We start from the raw sequence: 9,646 nt of genomic DNA, 5'->3' as shown, positions 1-9,646 counted from the left end.
CCACCGTGGGCCGGCACGACGGGCGGCCCGGCACGGCACGACCGGCACGGTGGGCCGTGCCGTGCCGTGGACAGGGAAACCTTGAAGGCCGGCACGGCACGGCACGGCCCGCCTCCACCGTGGGCCGGCACGGCCCGGCACGACACTGTTCATGGCCCGCCTAGGCACGGCCCACGGCAGGCCCGGCACGGCCCATGCCCACCACTACTTTAAACCTTACAAATTGTGGACTTATTACTTGTTTATTGGTTACACTCATTTAATTTGTCATCAATCAGACAACAAAGTAGCACTTATCATCATTTACTTACTTTAAACTACTTTCTCCGAGTTTGTACTCATCACTCGTGGAAAATATTGTCTTCCATTTGTGGCTCAGTTTGGTTATGGGCCTCATGGTATATATTCTCCTTTGCCCTACTTTATCCTTTTCTAGATTTAGACAGTCAAACAAAAGTAGATTCTCCAAAAGTATGTGAAAGACTTTTGATTCTTGTAGAAAGTGTGTATGTATATTCATTGAAGAGTGGTGTTGTTATGTTTGGAATCCAGCTTAGCTGCATGCTATGGTGGGGCTGAAAATCGCGTGCCGTAGAGTTAAAGGAACAATTTATCGCCGAACTCTGGTGCATGGACAATATACATTTCGCCATATGTTAGTTGCTTAACTGTTAGACAATTAATCAGACTTACAAGAGAATTATAATAGATAGTATACACGTATAAAAGTTCATATTAGCACTTTATATGTTATAAATGTGCAACACATTACAATTACAAACACTTGTCATACAATTACAAACCAATTCAACCCACACCACATTTTTAATACACATGCACATAAAAGAAGATTACAGGCCTTAAGAAATGTAGATGGCCAACAATAGCACTAAGTAAGACATAGCAAGTTTTTGTCATCCTTAGTCAACTTATAATGCTTCAAAGTTTCATGGCACAAATAGTGAGTGCCTTATTTTTTACAAATGTTCCTTTGGGGTAGTATTAACACGGCAGGAGGCCAGGCCGTAGAGGTGCACAATAATTCAAGGTTCAACTAGCGGCGGAAGCTTCTGATAGGGCGTGCTGGCTCAACCTCATGCTCCTGAAGCTGCACTAGCTTGTAGATTGCTGCTCCTCCAAGAGCACCAAGAGTTGGGGCTACCAAGTATATCCATACTTCTTTATAGTTTCCTGCTGCAACTGCCGGGCCTAGAGTCCTCACAGGATTCATCGACCCACCACTTGATGGACTGCACCATTAAACAGAATTTATACTCAATTTCAGAAATTCACTCTTGTTTCTAAGAAAAGCATATGTACAATAATTCGCGTAGTCCTTATACTGTTCTGTTAACTAATCTGTTTATAAGTTGCACAAAAATTATATAGCTTTTCCTGCGTGCTACTTGCACCAATTGACCAAAACAATAATTGTGCAACAGAATCAATAGTTGTTAAAAAAAAATGCATAAAAACTTACCCTGCCACAAGAATGTTCAGCATAACTGTGGCTCCAACTGCAATACCAGCTAGTTCCCCAACCTGTTGCAACGTAAACCATGACTCATTAGAAGATTTTCTTACATTAGAACTCATGTGGCAAAAGATACCTAGATGATGTATCTATTGTGACTATATCATGGTCTACTTAGCATCAGAAAGAAGTCTATTACTATAGCAAGACGTAAGATCAGATCATTTATATATATATATATATATATATATATATATATATATATATATATATATATATATATATATATATATATTTACACACTCACACACACATATTTGCTACATTGATGAAATTTAGGCTTTGTTCTTTTCACCCTAAGGATATATGTTTCCTACAAGTTACACTAATTTCCAATTTTGCAGTTGGGCTATTAACGTTCAATCTACAGCTAAAATAAGTTCATATAAGTTCCAATAAGCTCCAATAAGTTAAAATAAGTTTAAATAATGGTTTTGTGAGGGAAAGCAAATGAAGCCTTACATAGTTACATTCCTATGTGCAACAGTATATAAAACTCTAACAATTACTTTCAATTCTATCAAAATAGATTTAAAACTTGTAATATTGTATATGATAATAACTTACTGCTCGAGTGTCAGTAGCAACAGCAGTGACAACAAACATGAGGTTGAAGGTAATCAGGAATTCCAGGGCAAATGCTTGTCCAGTACCCACTGAAGGAACTGTAACTCCACCTGACATGAACGGGTGAAAGACACCCTTGAGGGCGAGTGAAGCCAGGATTGAAGCAGCAACTTGAGCTGCAATATAGGCAGGAACTTGGACCCATGGGAAATGGCGAAGAGCTGCAAAGGCGATGGTGAGAGACGGGTTCAAGTGAGCTCCTGATATGTGACCTGTTGATAGAATTATAATCATGACTGCTAGTCCGGCGCAAGCAGCATTTCCTATCAATGTCTCTGCACCATTGTACTTCTCGTTTACAATGGGACCAGCTGTTGCCGCGAAGATTAGGATGAAAGTTCCCACAAACTCTGCAACAAGCTGATTACACAAATGACCAAAATTTAGTAAATCTCTCTAGGGGAAATATAAGCCTATTACTCTAGAGGTTCAAGAAACTAACAACATATCGATACCAGAATCTTCTGAAATCGGGAGGGAAGCTCTAACTACTAGAGTTATCCCTCACTCTCACATTGAATACGGCTTATTAATTGTAAAATCCAATGTTTTCCGAATGTAATTTTTTTTATTAACGCTTTTGGGACACTAGTTGTTAACAACTAGTTTAAACGAACACTTATGCTTTAGCCATTGACATTTATTTTCAAGGGTGACATTGTACTCTCTAGAACACCAACATCACTAGTACTAAGTAAAAGATTTTGGGACTTCATAATTCATACAACAAATACACTTAACAATTGCGATAGACAATGAGAAGTTAACAATATAAAAGATCTACCGTACCCTTATATAGTAATCCAACAATGCATATCATCTAAATTGCAAATGTAACATCTGATTTCACAGTGAATGTAAAGAGAAATTAACAATTTCATAATCAATCAATCAATCAATCAAAGCCTTAATCCCATAAGCGGGGTCGGCTACATGAACCAAATCTGATTATTCCGTGTATTCATCGACCAAAAGCTTCCTTCTCCGTCCCTTACGATCCAGTGTCTCATCCTCATGCAATCCATATACTTCATATCCTTTTTAACTCTTTCTAATCAAGTTATTTTCGATCTCCCTCTCCCTCGTCTAAACCCTCCATGGTCCCACTCTTCCAATTATTTTCCTAATGGATACTAATACATTAAGCAAGTATGAACAAGTTCCTCTAAGCAGTAATTAGTTGCACGTGCCAAACATTGGTTCTTTAAATTTTTTCAAGTCTTTCATTTCATCAAATTTTAATTTTATGGGTAACCGAACAAGTACAGAAGTACTTAGTTTATGTACATTTATATATGAAGCCTAGAAAGCCGCCAATAAAGTTGCATATACATGTACGTTACACAGTACCCACGTTACGTCACGCGGAACTAATTTAAATGCTAAAAATTAAAACTTAAGGGGGCCGATCATCGAGGGGTTATGCTATATTTCATAGAAAAAAATTTACTTATGCACTATATAAATTAGCTTTTATCATAGTTTTTTACTAGTGCATAAATTATATTTTTATCAAAAAATAAAATAAAAGTTACTCCGTGGTTATTAAGTAGCCACTATTCTATTTTCATTGAAAAATTGACGTTGGGAATTTCATGATTATATATTATATTATATATTAACGAAAATTATAAAAAGTTGATTGTTAGAAAGTAAATATTAAGATAATTCTAACAATATGTTACATGATTATGTTTTTCCCAAATGAATAAAAATCACAAATGATGTCGGAAATGTTAATGAGTGGCTTAAGTGCCAAAGTATACAAAAATATATATACATAGTATTAAAAAAAAAAAGATTGGATTAAAAGACACAAGTAAAACTTAGTTGAAATTATAAAAAAAAAAAAAATAAATTAAAAAAGTGGCTTAAGTACCAAAGTATAAAAAATAAGAAAATAAAAAAGAAAGAAAGAATGATTAGATTATAAAAACAGGTAAAACTTATTGAATAAAACAAAAAATTGAAAAATAAAGGTAGCAAACAAGGGTCGATCCTAAAACCTAAGCTCTTTCCACATTGGACGCAATCACTTTACCGCTGAGTTATGACGCATAAAACTATAATATTACAGAAGTTTAACTTTTATCTTGACATTTTAAGGGGGCCAACTTAGAAAACAAAGGAACTAGTTGTTGGGCCAAAGGGGGGCTGGTGGAAAAAAAAGCCCGGCCCCCCTTGTGGCTCCGCCCTTGCATATAATCCTCACACCAAGTATTAGTTAAATAAGTCATCTGATTACAAACAGAAAATGCTTAGAAACGAAAGAATAATTCAACATTACGTTAGCTTAAATGATATAACAACTCCTATAATAGCTACAAAAATTTGACATCAAGTGTTCAATCCTCTAATACATGACAATCGATCTCTCGGTTTGGTAATATAGTATCGATCCCAAAATCTCCTAAAATCGGAAGAAAAACTCTAACTTCTTGAGTTATCCCTCACTCTCTGCCTAGGCGTCTATTTTTATTTTTATACATTCATTTACTTAAATACAACGAAATAATATCATAGTATCATTATTTTGGCTACTTGGCTGTCTCTTTTCATCAACATTTGTTCACACCTTTTAACTCAACAATAGACAAATAATGCGAGTTCATGTGGTAGCTACTAGCTAGCACAATGTTTAGACACAAAGCGCAAAAATCGGGTGACTTTACTTTATTACTTAAAATAATTGAAACTCTGAATCTGGTGATAAAGATAATCCAATTGTAATTAAGGACATAATTAAACACTATAATAGGTAGAATGTTAATTTTTATTAGTTCTTGGACTTCTTGCCACCTTTTCCTTTATAACTAGTATGAAGTACTAAACATGACACCATCAAACTAAATTACTCACCGTTAAAAAATAGAATTATTTTTTTGCATTACTTCCTACTTGTATTAATATATTCACTATATGTATGGCTGTGAATGAGTCATGGTTTTATTACTTGGTGATAATTGAGACGATTTTTTTCTATTAGTTGTAATAAACCGTCGGCCACAATCTTGATACACTATTGATTTTAAGTGTTATAAAATACTAAAAATTTTAAGGTTAGACAGCGAAAAGTGTCTAAATTTATCAATTTTATATCAAAATATAATTATTTTTTTCACTCTTATTCAAATGAGTTGATCATAAATTCAGAATCGTACAACTATTTGCATTTCTTTCAAAAATATTGAATGCGGCGTAAAAGCTAAACAAATTTTTTATATTGTTGTACCACCTCTGAATTGCGTAATTAACATTACTTAACTCTGTTTAAATAATTTAGTACAAGATACGTAAACTTCTTTTATGACCTTGGATTTATTACTCTATAAAGATTACTATAATTATGAAATGTGAATCACTAAACCTCACCCGTCTTATGAATTACAACAAAATTATACTCTAAAATCAACGGAAGTTAGTTTTAAACAAAAATCCAAAATTATAATGCAAGCAATTTAACTCGTATATAGTTTTTTTTTTTTTTTTTACTACACTATGATTTCGCAAAAAAATTTAAAAAAACTTAAGCCGTTAAAGTGGGGTCCACAAAAATACCTTTCGGGTGAGGGTGACGTCGGGAACTTTAAAATCAGTGAAGCAAGCTGGGCCCGACCCGAATCCCAACGGGCCATCCGGAAAACAGTTGCACCTTGGCATCGAAGATCGCTCGTACGACAGTGAGTCAACTCGCCGACTCGATATCAGCGGCGCCGGTGTTCCTTCCGGTGTCGGAGGCACCGATAACGACACTTCCGCCGGTGGCTCCGCTTGAGGGTTCATAGTGTGTGTTTTCTTTTTTTTTTTTTTGTTGGGTATTTTTTTTTTTTTTTTTTTTTTTTTTTTTTTTTTGGGTGATGGGAAAACTAAAGGATTGTGGGTTTAAATTTACATAATTTGAAGGTTTTTATAAAATTTTGTTTAAGGCTTCGTTTGAATGCTAGCCACCGCAAACAACAATGAAAATTAGATAAAAACGACTTAGAGCTAGATAGACATAATCATAATGTCAAGATGATAATCAAAAGAAAAAATATTTTTTGGGGTTTTTTTTTGGTAGGATCAAAGAGAATATGTAAGCTGAAATTACATAATTTGAAGGGTTTTTATTAAATTTGATTTACGGTGTATTAATTTTGAAAGATAGAGTAGCCAGGAGACCTAAATCAAAGCGAAAGTCGAAGAACGAGGATTATAATTTGATTGATGGATATGAAAACTCGAACAAAACAAGCATGTAGAACGAAACAATAATCAATAAAGCTAAAGATTGAGGAACCGAGGAGAGAGTGAGGGAGAGATGAAGAGGAGGAAGAAGTTGACGAGAAGTTGTAATAAGAAATGAAATGGGTTAGCAATATGATGTGACAAGATGTTAAGGGTGAACCTCTCGTGTCTTTAAATCAATCAAAAAAGTGAGATGGATTCTTTTATTGTATTATTATTTTTGTTTAATTTAATGTAAACTTCCAATCTGGAAAGTCAAATGTAACACTCTCTTCTTTCCTCCCACCTTTCCTTGTTATCCTTGTATTAATACGTACTAAGAGTATTATTATAATATTGTATACACGTATATTCTATTACTATGAGTGATGTGTTGATGGCTAGTTGGCTATTACACAAATTATTGTGCGTTTTATTTATTTAATTTTTACTTATATAATAATATATTCAAAATAATATAAGATGCAAATAATATATATTCAGTTGATTTCACTTATTACTAGAACAATGGCTACATACTTAAATTAGACTTATATTTGAACTTATTATTTCATTCATATATGAAGTGTAAACTGTAAATATGCATGGTAAACAAATTAGAGCTTTAATAGGTAAAGTTGTAGGAATTATTTTCATTAATGGTTGTGAAATACCTAATGGTTGTTAGTGTAGTGGTGATTGAAAATGCACTTGATAGGAAAGGCTGTGTGTTTGATCCGATCTCCCGCAACAATAATTGAAAGGGGATTGGAACCTAATCACTTAGAATTGATCCCTGAATTCGGATTAGCCCAAAGGGTGAAGCAGGTGGAACACCAATTTAAAATAAATAATACATAGTATATGGTTGCGAAATAATATGACGGCACATTCTAATTGAATACGAGAGAGGAGTGATGAGATAGTCTAAATTAGAGTACCATAGTAAAAATATTGCTCTTGGTATCATCAATGGTGATAAAATAAATGATCGAAATCCAAGTATGATTTATTTTGGGGTTATATTCCGTTGATAAGTTATTCACTTTGATTTTGGGTTGATTCCATTGTTTTACTTTTTGCAAAGTCTTAATTATTCTAATGATAAGTAATTCTCTTCAATTTGGGTTGATTCCTCTGTATTGCTTTTTGCAAAGTCTTATTTATTCCATTGATAAGTAATTCGTTTCAATTTTAGGTTGATTCTACTCTATTATTTTTTACATAGCCTTATTTTATTCCGTTATAAGTAATTTGCTTGAACATTGGGTTGATCACACTGCATGCAGTACTTCTTTCTGCAAAGTTTTAATTTCGACGACGATTTAATGTTTGTTATATGATATTTTAATCACATTAACATTTGGGTTTGGTAAATTTGGATATACAATTTTTTAGGTTTAGATCGAGTATTATTGACCCAACAAACGGTCACTTGTGTGATGTATATATAACTCTAATCATCAATATATAATATATAATCCCTCCATTTCTTTTTATTTGACACGTTTCTTTATTTAGTCACGTTTACCCATGCACAAATTCAACCATTAATATCTCTAATTAACGATAAGCAAAAATTATAAAAAGTTAATATTTTGAAAATATATATTATGATGAATTTAACAAGATCTCACATGACTATATTTTTTATTACGTATAAAGCACAAAATACAGTCAAAAGAGAGTGTGAATAGTGCAAAAGTCAAAATGTGTCAGCTAATAAAAAACGGAGGTAGTATGCGATTAATAAAACTTAAAAAGTTGTAAACGTTGATATTACTATATAGCTCTCCATAAATCAATAAAATTCTTCTTCCGTTAAAAACAAAAATCTACGCTTTATTTATATACTAAAGTTGACCTATTTATTAATTGATTCATATTTTTTCCTGAAGAAATCATTAATTGATTCATATACAAATGAGAAAGGAAATTGTCAACTTATGCTTTAAAATTATCAATTTTTCCATAAATATTTGTAGATATTAATAGTCAAGTTAAATATTTACAAATTAAAGGGTAGCATGACTAGCATTATATTTAAAAAGGAGGAAGTATAATTTTGTTATTACTTCCTTTACAGTTATTATCTTGAGGAAAATTGTAACACTTGTATGTGCAACCAAAATGATATCGTAGTGTAACTAATCTCTAAAATTAGCTTGCTTTCATTAACTGAGGATTTCACAAAAAAAAAAAAAAAAAATACTCCCTCTGTTTCATAATGTTAGTCCCATATAAAATCAATCACATAAAATAAGAAAACAAATATATTTGAAATCTAACATTAAAGTACAACATAATTCATAATTAGTTTACCTTATTTAACTTTTTTGATTTTTTATTAAGAAAATACAAGTTATAATTGCATAATTTAAGGTAAAAATTTCCTTACTTGGAGTCATGTCATCAATCCACAACCAATTAATTCAAAAAAAATCAAGTTATAAATGAAATATATTCAATATGGATAGATCTTTTTGAAACGCCCAAAATAATATATGGAACTAACATTAAGAAACGAAGGGAGTACTTATTTCTTACTTTGCGTTTGCCTTTTTCAATACTTAATTACTTATACTTTTAATTAATATAGGAGTCTTACACGATTTTGTTTGTTATATACTCATTCTCTTCCTTCATGCGAGAACATGCAAATGCTTGGATCTTAAAATTTTCTTCTTTTTTTTGTTTATATATTTTTTTTAATTATTTATTGAAGGTCGATAGACAGGGATTAGTTTTGCAAATCAAATAAATAAGAATCAAATATTTCCATTAAGGGTTAATGAATCAAATATTATATGGTGCAATCTATACTTATATATTAAAAGCGTTTCTAAAACAGAATATGTTCCACGTGTCACCTTTTTCAAATTCGACATCTCAGCAATATACGTCACATGTCATTATAAACATGACATGTCACTTTCACATGTACTAGGTTTGCATCTAAAAAATGCTTATAACAAGACTTGAACTCAAGACCAACAAGTCTTAAGTTAAGAGTTTTACCATCTTAGCCATTTATTAATCGTGTTATTTTATCCAACAAAATTATACTTAACTTAGATAAGTTAATTTGTGTCTTATTATACTATTTGTTTCCATTATGTAATGATTAAGTTTGACAACTAAAATATGTTTATAGCAAGACATAAACTCGAAACCAACAAGTCTTACTATCTAAATAGTCGAATTTAATTAGCAAATTAAACAAGTACAAACTAGCAACCCGGGACATCACGCGGGCCACACACTAGTTAAGAATTAAAC

The 9,646-nt window shown here is 32.4% G+C and overlaps 1 protein-coding gene across 1 annotated transcript; it reads right to left on the bottom strand.

Annotated features, from left to right (window-relative positions):
• Nucleotides 1–910: 910 nt before the first annotated feature.
• On the bottom strand, nt 911–6,537 carry LOC145563466 (putative aquaporin NIP5-1). The gene is made up of 4 exons (XM_081623911.1): nt 5,720–6,537; nt 2,102–2,521; nt 1,481–1,542; nt 911–1,250 (listed from the first exon to the last, which is right to left on the bottom strand). The coding sequence occupies exons 1-4, from the start codon at nt 5,942–5,944 to the stop codon at nt 1,055–1,057; spliced, it is 903 nt and encodes a 300-aa protein (XP_081480037.1). The 5' UTR covers nt 5,945–6,537; the 3' UTR covers nt 911–1,054.
• Nucleotides 6,538–9,646: the final 3,109 nt, after the last annotated feature.

This window comes from Chenopodium album, chromosome 10, assembly GCF_948465745.1.
Source record: "Chenopodium album chromosome 10, dcCheAlbu1.1, whole genome shotgun sequence".
NCBI lineage: Eukaryota > Viridiplantae > Streptophyta > Magnoliopsida > Caryophyllales > Amaranthaceae > Chenopodium > Chenopodium album.
Note: the sequence above shows the minus strand (reverse complement) of the source record. Positions and strands in the feature narration are given on the sequence as shown.